The sequence below is a fragment of the Notechis scutatus genome, chromosome 2 (genome assembly GCF_049901735.1).
Source record: "Notechis scutatus isolate UNSWTSFEM ecotype Mainland chromosome 2, rNotScu1.2, whole genome shotgun sequence".
In the NCBI taxonomy this organism is placed as follows: Eukaryota; Metazoa; Chordata; class Lepidosauria; order Squamata; family Elapidae; genus Notechis; species Notechis scutatus.
The window spans coordinates 73176469-73188640 of NC_142010.1; the positions used below are offsets into that span (position 1 = coordinate 73176469).

Genomic DNA, 12172 nt, shown 5'->3' on the forward strand with positions numbered 1-12172 from the left:
CTTTTCAACTTGATCCCTGATTTGTAAATGGGATAATCAGGTGGATTACCAGATTGAGAAGAGCAAATATTATTTTTAAGAGGAATTGGGTAACTAAATACCGATTAGCTCATTATCCACAGCACATCAGCAGAATACTTTATTTATTTGATTTGTAAGCATTTACAAAATAATAGATTGCTTACAACAGCCAGCATGGATTTATCAACAGTAAATCTTGCCAAACCAGTTTGATACAGATTGAGCAATTCAGTTGACCACAGGAATGCAATGAACAGCGTACTTTGACATTAATAAATCGTTATGAGTAGAGAAGATGGGAAAATACAAGTTAGACTATGCCATCTGTAGATGGAGTCAGCGGATTAAACAATTGTACTCAAGTACATGTTAATATACAATCAGATAATTGGATGGGAGACCCTGTGGTTGAAGCTGGTCTCTAGGGCCAGTTAATTGCATTGGCTTCCCTGCTGCTCAAGAACATTCCTGCCTTAAATTGCTTGATTCCATTGCTGCAAGATTGTAGAGCCAAAGATCTGAAGTGGTTCAGTTCATGGCAACCTTGGATATATACCATATTACAGATAGCCTTCAACTTATGACCACAATTGAGCCCAAGCAAGTTTTGTCCCATTTTATGACCTGTCTTGCCAGTTAAGTGAATCACCGCAGTTGTGAGAGTTAATCTCATTGATGTTGCCTTCTCAGGTTGCAAAAAGTGATCACATGACCCCAGACACATTGCTAGTCAAACACATGCGTTGCCGTCGGAATTTTGATCACATGACCATGGGGATACCGCAAATCCTCTGGAAAACCATCAGTCTTCAGAAACTTTGTAATTTCTATCGGTCACTAAATGATTGATTGTAAATTGAGGACTACCTGTGTTGAGAGCCTGCCGCTTGACCTATACTTAGGTTCAGACATTAGATGTTTTGCGTTTCAGGACAGATGACTAACCTGAAAATTACCATCAGTCCTTCCTTATGGTAAGATTGCTCAGGTTGCTTTTCAGCTGACTAATGCTGTCAATTTTTTGCAAAGAATTTGGGCCTATTAGATTAGCATGCTCTAGGCAACTAATGGAGCCTGGTTGAATTTATTCTTGCTTGTGCACAGAATCAAATCTGGAGTAGGTAGGGTGTGTGTGTGTTTGTGTGTGTTACTAGGACTCAGAGAACCTGATATACTGAGATGTCTTTTATTCTGAATTATCTTAAGTATGCGCTTTCTTCTTAGTACTTTTCACCAACATTTCTAAGAAGTTTGAGTGTCTGGCTTGCCACAAGTTTTGGCCATTTTGAAAATAATTGAAGTAACTGGCAGTCAAGATTCATTCTGCAGCGTGGGCACAGGGACATTCAACCCAGAACTAGTAAAATTGAGATTAAGTGTAATTTCTTACCTGACAACACCGTATCAAGTGGTCCTTTTCTATGGAAGATCTGATCAGGATAGGAGGATTGGATTTCCACAATGGGCACAGAACAGTGAATGCAATCAAAGCAATGAAAATGAAACTACATGGTCTTTTGAGCTTTTTATTTTTATACATTTTTGTATTAAAAAGGAAAAAGCATAATTACCACAAATTACAAAGGACTAAAAGCACTACTAGAATAATGAGTCACATCAGCCTATAAAGCAGATACTCTGAATAATATTACTGTTTATAATACAGGCTCTCATTCAAGTATTTTACAATTTTCCTCTTCCTTTCCCCCCTTCCCCAATGTGATGATCCTAGCACATGGGTCAAGAATTATATACTATTAACAGGAGATGGGATTGTGCATGGTAGGCTATATTAAGATCTTTTCCTCCCAGGTGATATATGGTAACAGTTGTTTTTAAAGATTCCCCACCCCACCCCCAAGAATAAATATAGCTGAAAGTGAATACAAACTCTTATTTGGTTTGTCTTTAGCAGCAAGCACACAAACATATGCATCCTGCTCACGGAAAGCAAGTATACCAGATTTTCTTTTCTACTGTGAGAGTTTCACCTGTGTACCAAACAATCATGGCACATTTTCCAGATTGTTCATCCAACATTTTCAGCAGCTTAATACAGACTTCACACCAATGAAACTCCAAATATCATAGTTGTGCACTACTGCAGGAATCAATCCAACAATTTTGAGGGGAAAGATTTGGCCGTCATATAAATGCTATTATCAGAAAGTGGTCTTGGAGGGCAAAAGCTCAAACCAAGGATATCATATCCTTAGCTGTGGGATCTCAATGGCCCAAGCCATTTTGTTGTACCATGATACAGAATGTGGAAAAAAGAACAATAACCAAAATATGAGTCATTTCTGTGAACATGAATACATGCAAAAATAATGTCACCAAAGGAGGGTTTTAGAGGGCCAGACTTGGAAGAACGAAATCTGTAAAACCAAACAGGAATGGTTAAGCCCATGCCCTTTTCATGTATCCAGTCATAGAATATGCTCATCACAGATAAGTCGGTCCTATGTTCAAGTGTCTTCAGAAAGTGAAAATGTAAACTAGCAGAAAAGGTATCGAGATTTTTTTTAAAAAAAGTGTCCAAACCCATGTTGCTGAGATGAACTCTCCCACCCCCAATAAACCACTCATTTGAAACTGATTTTTTTAAAGATGGAGGCATCTAACAATACTAACTATACATTCCCTCTTAAGCCTTTCTAATCGTTTGACAAATCCAAGTTTTAGAAGATTGATATGGATAGACAGAGACCACCAAAATTTGTTGTATTAACACATTTGATTGTTTAACAAAAGAAAATAAGCAAGGCATAAATAACTCCCAGCCCAGCCCTGTTTAAACAAGTAAATAAATGAACAAAAATGTATGGCAGCACTCGAAGGTTTTGATGTTGTGTATTAATAGTACAATCAAGCTGCCAGGAGCAAGAAAGGCAAATACAAATCTTTGCACTATAACTGGAAAATTGTGAGGAAAAGGGGTAGAGAGACATGACAGCACCAACATATAATAAAGGTCACTTACTTTCCTGTCTATTCTAAGCCAGATTTCAACTTCCCCTTCTACCCGACCATAAACGTTTAGACCTATCCAGAATGACCAGTTATTTTTAAAATGCATTTTGCTTTGCACTGGGGAACAGAAACTTTCTCAGATTTAGTAATCTCAGGCATTAGAAAACCACAGAAACCTTCTAAATCCCAACTGAAAGCTTCTGTTCCCAGAAGGTACTTTCACACGTTATGAGAGCATAGCATACTCACAATTTTATTAACATCCACTCACTTCCCAACAAGGTATTCGAGCCTATTTTTGCCAAAGAAATCTCTTCTATTTATAGGATTGATGTGATGCCTTCTGACTTACGGGTAAGCCTATAATTACATGACTACAACATATTCTACTGATGTCTTTTGAAGCTGGTGCAAGAGTCTGTCATCAATAAATCTTCCCAAACCTTCTTTCAGTGATAACTTCTCTCAACAAGTAAACTTTTATACAGTCAACTTGTAGCATTGTCAGATTGATAAAAAAATCATGTGGCATTCTTACAGGTTCATTCATTCTTACAGGTATCACAAGTTTTTAATAATGTTATTTTTCTTCTCCTACAATCTACTACTGCTTTCTTAGTGCTCATCTTAAATTTGCAAAAGTGACTTTTGTATAACCATACATAGCAGCGTTCGCATTCAGAAGAGCCCAATTCTTCAGTGTTTGCCAGAACAAATGTCCAGACTCGCTTCTAAGAATGCTTTTGAACAAGTATCCCATTGGTTTTGACACATAAGCATTTGCTTCTATCTCACAGTTCCCAAAGGTATGGTTTATTTCATGTTGCAACTATGATACTTAGGTTTACAAGGTTTGCATGGCAAAAATTACTGATGGACACTACATGGCAGCATATCTTGTAGTTGCAATAGTCCTAATGAAAATACAGGCATTCCAATCCACCTGCCTAACTGCCCATTGAAATCCTGGGATAGTAAGGATTTCAGCCAATTCATGAAATGGCCGCGTTTTTCCCAACTGTTAGTTCCATTTTAGCATGGTTCTCCTAATGCAGCATACTCTGCAACATCACAATGTAATTGCACCTGGTGAAAACAGTGGAATGCTCGTTTTCATTTCTCATGCCTTAATGACAAGATGAAGGTTTGTTATAACAAGTGACACAGCAAAGAAAGCAAGCAATACCCTGATGCTATTCAATCATGCTAGAACCATAGTGTGTGTTTTATGTGGCCGTTGCACTATCACTCATGAATACTCTGTGGCAAACTCCCATTAAAGCAAGCTTGATACAGCTAGAAACAGTAACATCAGACAGCACTAACCCAAGGCAGAAAGTCCCATCTCCTTAGTTATCTACGTATTTAGTACCAAACCATCCACAAGAGGTTATAAATCAATGAACCGCCCTAATATCACACTCCTTGAAACACTAAATTAACGCTTATCTGCTCCAAACGACTAACTGCGGGACTTAAGGTCTGTTATTGTCTCACAAAAGTACTTTCCAGCACTTAATATCAAGGATACACCTGAAACATGAAATCTAAAATGTGGAAATAGCCAAGATATATGACAGTTCTGCCAGAAGAATTCACAGAAAAGATGCAGTATGCCTTGCCCCACTTTTTCTAAGTGCATGAGGTACAGGGAATGGAGGATACCAATTCTCAACATTACAGAAAAGCTCTCTGCACATGCTTTACCAAGGAGGGGGAAGAGGAGGACTGTTTTAACTTAAGCCATAGTACATAGGACCACATAGTACATAGGACCTGTTTACAGTATTGCACCCTTTTACTACCATTTATCCCCTTTTGGAGCTATATGGTTAGCAGGGGTGACATAATGAACTTCCTCCCCCTGCTGATTTTTCTGCAGAACACCAATACTACATTAGGAAAGTTAACAAAATGCAGGGAGAAACAAACCAGGTTGTCAAAAACATGATATAGCATGTATTTCCTTCTCTGCTGTTCACACCAATAGTTCAGAACATAATTTCAGCCATGCGAATAGCCTCTGAAAGTTCCAGCAGTTAGCCCAATAGCAGCCAAGATAAGCTTGGTGCTTTCTATAAAGTGGTGTGACACAGCAAATATGGTTCCAATTCATGAAGTGATTTTTTTTTTTTTTTTGTCTGTACGTGTGATGCCTGCAACTAACCAACAGTCTAAACAGCAGCATCCTTGGCTACATGGTCATTCCAGGGAAGGGAGGCAGCTTATCATAGTTATTGTTAGAAAGAATACAGAAAGGGAATCCTCTGCAAGTAATCAAAACGAGTAAGCTACCTCAAATTCAGAAATGATTGGACATAAAAATCCTACTTTGTTTAGGATAAAACTGTTTTCCTGTACACACGTTCTTCAACCACATGGATGAAAAGGAAGGATGTATTTAGACCCTCACTCTGTGTATTACTCTTTTCCTGGTGCAACTGCCTGCCTATCCTGGAATAGGAAGTTTTGATGAAACAACAAATGAGATCCTGTCCTGTCCTGGTGGGAGAGAGAAAAAAATGGTGGTGCACCTGGAAGTCCAAGTGAAGCAATGGCAGATGCAGTTGTAGCAGAAAGGACACTAAAACAGTTGATACACATACATCAGCATCAACTACACAATAGCAGAAGTTGCAGGCTGAAGTGCCCCAGTATCCCCCCTGCTCTGGAGAGAAGCTGTTCGTGTGGTGTGAACCAACATTCAGCTAGATCTCAACAATATTGTTCCAGTTGATGCAGATCACAGCTGGGTTAAAGGGAAGACAGTCATCAGCTACTGCAGACAAGAGTCACTGAACAGGAAACAGAAATATATCAGTCTGGCTGATTCCCAAGGAGATGCCATTTTCCCAAAATGCTCAAGTCAGGGATGCCTACAAGTTCCCAACTCCACAATAAGGCAACTTATTAATTTTGAAGGAAGGAAGCAAAAGAAACAGATTTTTTTTTAAACAAGTTTTTTTGTGTTTTGTGTTTTTTTTTTTAAGTGAAAGCTGTTTTAGCCAAGTCTTAGCATTCCTATGCGAGGGGAGACACTGTGCAAGTTTATGTTCTACCCATCACGCAAAAGAACTGGGCAAGCCCAGTGTAAGTGGGCCCACTTTCAGCCAGGGTCCTTTGGTTCATTTCCAGTCGTAGGTGTCTGATGGAAAAAATGAGCAACATAGAGGAAGCCACAACAGAAGTGGTGGTGATAGTAGCAGAGACTCCTCTTGTGCATTGCTATATCCAGAAGGGGCGATGCCTGCTGAACTTGGAAAGCCCAAGGCTAGTTCTCCAAATAACACTACATTGTTCGGTCCAAACTTCCAGCTTACCAAGTGGGCTGCATAGTTGTTAAGTGTTCAGAGGGAGGAGAAGGAGCTGGATTGTGAGGCTGCATGATGCAGAGTAATTTTGGTTTATCCAAACAAACTTCTATCAATAATTTAAAACTTGATATATATATATAATATATATATAATATTTATATTTATAAAAAAATCTCCCCTTTCCCAACCCAACCTAACCCCTGAAAGGCGCTAAGACATGAAAATGTGATGGTCTGGCTCCAATCAATGACTTAATCACAGCGAGGGAAAAGATGCATTCAACTTGGATCATCTTGTTTTTCCAGCCAACAAGAAAAATAATATGCACTGTATTGCCCCACCTCCCAAAAGCAGCCTGGTCTTGGACTTTGACATTCCAACTCCTGCCCCCTTTTCCACTGGAAGTTCTAGTATGTCTACTTCCCCACTGTTTGGGTTTCCACTGTGGCTGTGGAAACTGCATGTGGCTGGCTCAGGTTTTTGGCATCTTCCTGGCTTGATGAGTTGGAGACTTGGCTGGATGAGGCAGACGTTTGATTGGATGGAGTATGGCCAACAGTCTTGCTAGAAGACTGAGATGGGTATCGCTTCCTTCCATCCACTCCTATGGTTGCAGCATATCTCTTGTGGCTACTTTCTTCCCCTATAGGAGGCTGAAATGAGAAAAAAGCCATTAGTTCAATTTATGTAGCATCTCAATATTGCTTCAAGATTCATGATTTACAAAGAGAAAGAGAGAAAAGGAGGGAGGGAGAGAAAGAGAAATATATAGAAATATATAGAGTTTTGTTATAATATTTTTAAAAAGTAATAGTACTTCACAGCCCCACCTTTCTTTAGTACTTATTGCTTGGCCCACACTTTTAAAACTGAGGTCTTAAAATTTTTTCATTCTACTTTGAAATGTTAAGGGATTTTATAGTCATTTGGCAAAAAAAAAAAAAAATTTAGGAGAAAATCGAAGAGGATAGCGACCTGCAGCACTCAACTTTGTCATGTCAGAACTGGATAAACTAGAATGAGCCCTCAGGAATGTTAGTCCACTTCAAAATATGGTTTCCAATTCTAGTTCCTAAAGTCTTGATATCCATACCTTCATTCAAAATTATCAGAAGATATATGAATGGGCTATTATTTTTTTAAATAACTATTGTTATTGTTTTTTCTGCTTAGCACTTTCAGGCAAGTGTAGGGTTCACTTTTTTTTTTTTTCTAAATCAAATTTCAATCCATTGGCTGGACAGGAATTGACCAACTCTGGCTTGTTTCCTGAGCCTGGTGTCGTGGGCTGAGAAGTGACTGGTCCAAAGCCACCCAGCTGGTTTTCAAGCCTAAAATGGGACTACAACTCATAATCTCTAGCCTGATGCTTTAACCACTATACCAAACTGGCTGTTATTTATTACTATTACTATGGTTTAATGCACAGTCAACCAGTTGTTTAAATTGGATTTAGCATTTTTATCCCCCACCGAATTCTTCCCAAAGATAGATATTGTTGTTTGGTAGTGTTTTTATTAATATATTTATTAATATATTTTTATCTTGCCCTTTACATAATCCGTGGCTTACAAGCACAATAGAAATAGAATAGAAACTGGAAAAATTGTTAAGTAGTGTGGCACTTAAGTGAGACATCATGTGACTGTACTTTTTCCAGTCGTTAAGTGAATCACTGTTAAGGCAGACATCATGTATCCATGACTTATGACCTTCCCTGTAAAACCCAATTTTACCTTCTTTTTCCTCATAGCAACAATCTTATAAAGTGGGTTGGCTGAGAGTGTGTCAGGCCCAAAGACACTTAAGCCAGTGATTGCAATTAATTTACAAGCAGAAGTTCCCTATCACTTCATATTATTTCAAACACATTATTATTAACCGACTCTGTTCACATTATGCCTGATATAGCCATAAACTTTGGAGTAAACACAATCATTAGAAATATTTTTATTACAAGGAAGAAACAGTAATTTGTACCCACATCAACTCTGAAGTCTTCAAGGCGGCGGAATTTGCTGAGGTATTCTTGCAATTTGCTGTCAATGTCCAAGTTTTTGGCTTTGGAATATTTTAAGAAGGCCCAAAATTTTTCTAACCCATAAAGCTGGCCTATTAACAAGGGACAAAAAACTAAGAATAAGTCTCATCTCACAAAGGAAGCCATAGCAATTTCATTTCAACAAATGTTAAGAGTGACAAAAATTGGCAACTTAGCAATACACGAAAACAGACTTTTTATTAGCTATACACATACCCGGGGCCATGTAGGAAAGAAACAGACAAAGGGGACAAGAAAGCAGCTGGCCTTCTCTTTACTTAAGACAAAAGAGCATAAAGCTAAAGGTAATCTTGGCCTCAGAAGTCAGCAGCTTCTCATACTAAAGTTTTGGAATCACAGAGTAATCAAAACTCCAACTATTTATTCTAAAGAAAGATTACATAGTTATGGACAAATGTTCCACAATTTATTTGCATAAAAATTCCCCGAAATATCAGCCTCTGTATGTTCTACCAGAAAAAATATCACTTACCAGCCTCAAAATCTTTTATAGTTTCTTCTTGGAAATCTTTAAATATGTCAGGCCGGAATTTTTTCTCCAGTCCATAACTGTAATATCTGAAGAGGCACTCCAATCCATACCTGCAAGACCATACTATTTGTAACACCACTACTTCCTTCAGATGCTCTAATTTTTCTTACATGAGTTTATTTGATCAAGTCAAATTATCCATGTAATATCCCTTTAAAAGGGCTATTACCATATTTTTACTAAAGCCAAGATCAAGCCATGTGTCCCTCTTTCTATATTTAAAATGCCAACTATAATGATGCAATAAACAGGTTTAGACCTACCTGTACCCTTCCTTTGCATCCTCCAGAGCCAGTTGCTTAAATTCCTCATACATTTTCTTGTTAAAATGATCCCGGAGGAAAAATGACCAGAATCTAAAGAGAGTATTCATTTCCTGGGACTGGCCAATGCCCAGTCGTTTCCGTTCTGGATAAAAACAAAGAAGAAAACACTTAAGAACTATTTTAAAGTGCAAGCTAATTAAAATACTTTATTTCATCCTAAAGACAAAATACACACAGTCTCCATTATTATGTTTCTGTTATACACAAAATCTGCTGAATGCCTGAGCCTTTGGATCTTGAAGCCAGATAAAGAACATTTTTGTAGCAATGTGATTTATAAAGCAGCCAAAGGATTGTAATCTTAAATGATATTACATAGTGAATGGAAAAAGACTGGCTTTAAATGAATGGAAGCTTTATCTTCAAAACGGCCCACATCAATTAGAAGTGATTAAATTACATGCTCGCCTATTGCTTTGTACAAGTGAACAGATAACCATGCAGAACAGAGGTTTTTCCCCCCCTCCAATTCACAATAAGCCATGCTCATTGCACTACATGCAGATTTAGTCTACAGATTATTACTTCAAACAATAATGAAGATTTGCAAAGAATATAGCCAAGAAGCTAAATTTGGCCAAGATACAGGCAAACTGTCTGCTTTATTCATTATAACCTGCACAAAATTCAAACACATGACAAGTTCAGTAGTATCTACACAATTTACCATTAAGGCATCGCCGGCGATACTTGTGGTAGACATGTTGTGTGAAGCCATTTTCTTTCAGGAGTTCGTGGGAAGGATGCTGGAACTTAGGCAATGACTGTGGTGTACAGCCATAGCTGCCTATAGTTGGGGTGCCTTCTGATGGACTGGAACTAGATAAATTTTGGGAAAAAATATCAATAAAAGAACCAACTGCTCAAATGTTCAAAAACAAATATAGACACATTACAGCCAATCAGACTGTAATCTGACAAGCTTTTTCTGAAAAAGTCTTAATTGCTAATTAAGGAATTATTTTGAGTAAAGAGGGCATTGACTTATGAGAATGAAGAGAACTCATACAGTTTCTTCAGTAGGATCTCCCAATCTTTTGTTCTTCAACTTCAGTGAAAATCATCATGCCTTTTAGTACCTGATGGATGCTGTTCGAGGTCTATGCTCCCGAGAATCCATCACCCAACCAACGTGACATTCCATTGGGGGATTTGAACTGTGCCGTGTTTTTCTTTTCCGGGGTGTCTGTAAGAAGAAGCACATGACACATTCTGTATGAACACTAAAAGTTCACAAAAATTCTAGCTGTGTCAAGAGATACCCAATATCTATAGGCATATAAAAGGAGCTGATGCGCAGGCCTTACCTTGGTATCTATCAATCTGCCTTCCTTAACCACTGGGTAAAACCGAGGTGTCTGTGTGGGGTCTTTCAGCTGAGGTGTACGAGGGGTCCGGGGAGTTCTTGCATTGCGGTAGTTTGGGGATTCTGGCACTGTTGTTGGCAGAGATCGTGCAATGGTTGAAGGTTCGGGCACACCAAAGAGTTTATTTGCCAGAGCATCGGTTGGAACTACAATGAAAAAAAAAAAAATAGTAATGATTAAACTATGTTGTTTATACAGAAAAAAATAAAAACTTCAGCATCCATGCTCAGAAACTGTTTTCAATTCCCTTTAAGAAAAAGCAACGAAGTTTTAAAAAGCAAGCATAAAATGATGGATTTGCACCCTGAAATATATATAACATTTTTAATGTATGCTGATCAAGGTCACCTTGTGTAAGATAGTCAGATGTATCTATTTGATAAACATTAAAAATAGGAAGACCTTCTAGATGCTTTATGAGCAAAAAATAAAATAGAATAAATAACCCCAGGAAACCAGAGAGCAACAGTTTAAAAATACAGCAGTGCGGACTGACTGTCGAAAGATCCTATGTGGAAGACACCTACTGAAATGTGTTTAATAGGTAAGTCTGTGCAAACCCATACCTTGCTGGAACCTGGGTGGTCCTGGGGGAACTTCTTGATTTGGATCAACAGGAGGCTCAGGGGTAAGTGTGTCAAACTGCTCTCTGCTGATCATATTCACTTTCTTGAAGTTTTCTACTTCTTGCTACATTTCAAAAGATCACAAAGGAAATTAAAATACACAACTCGAAGAGATTTCCACTTTATATCTGTCAAATCAAAGCAACGTGAAAACCTCACAAGAATCTCAGTAAATTTGGGACATAGAAAGTGAGTCCCTAAACAGGTGACTATCCAGAATAACTGCACATAAAGTTTCAAAATATCAACGGTGATGTACCTCACCATCTCAGTGTAAGACAAATCATCAGAATTTAAAAACAAAGCTTCTCTGTAGTTTAGTTAAGGAATTCCACAAAAGACTAAAATCAATGAAATTGTGACAAATGTTCATTTTTGGATATCTGCCTCCCATTCACATACATCAGAGACAGATTAAAAAATTAATAAAAGGAGTTCATGAAAGTAACATTCTGACTTCCTCTTAACATTATTTTAACTATTTTTTCCATACAGCTCATCTTTGAAGTCACATTCAGGAACTGAGAAATTTCAGGAGCAACCGACTATGGGGAGATGACATACAAAACGGACAGTTTAATGCCTTTCTCTTATCTACTCTATGTATGAACAGCTCAAATACAATTATCCAATTATGTTTTATTGAACCCACAACTATCTAATGATTCTGTATTACATTTTAGTATAAACATCCTCAGATAATATGCCACAAAGTACTCTACAAATCTTCCTCTATTCACCACTGAATTTTCTTTTATCAAGCTAGAAGTAATGGTGAAGTGCTGTAAAAGTCTGCTATTTATTCTGAGCATGTTACTGCCATCTCTGGTAAGGTAGTCCTCAGGTTACAACCACTTTTCAGTTCAAAGTTACAAAGGCACTGAAAGTATATAGCACAGGTGTCAAACTTGCTGTGTCACATTGCCGTCACGTGATGTTTTGCAATGTTTT

The 12172-nt window shown here is 37.9% G+C and overlaps 1 protein-coding gene across 10 annotated transcripts in view; it reads right to left on the reverse strand.

The window, feature by feature from the left end:
• Positions 1 to 1533: 1533 nt before the first annotated feature.
• The window catches only part of LARP1 (La ribonucleoprotein 1, translational regulator), an 84005-nt gene continuing 73366 nt past the window's right edge, over positions 1534 to 12172 (reverse strand). For all 10 annotated transcript variants that reach the window (XM_087955109.1, XM_026685754.2, XM_087955108.1 and 7 more), the window contains exons 12-19: positions 11162 to 11285; positions 10536 to 10741; positions 10308 to 10414; positions 9896 to 10047; positions 9166 to 9310; positions 8843 to 8952; positions 8293 to 8420; positions 1534 to 6961 (exon numbers count right to left, since the gene is read on the reverse strand). In XM_087955109.1, coding sequence (XP_087811235.1) covers positions 6725 to 6961; positions 8293 to 8420; positions 8843 to 8952; positions 9166 to 9310; positions 9896 to 10047; positions 10308 to 10414; positions 10536 to 10741; positions 11162 to 11285 — 1209 coding nt within the window. In that variant the 3' untranslated portion in view covers positions 1534 to 6724. The remainder of the gene's footprint in view (positions 6962 to 8292; positions 8421 to 8842; positions 8953 to 9165; positions 9311 to 9895; positions 10048 to 10307; positions 10415 to 10535; positions 10742 to 11161; positions 11286 to 12172) is intronic.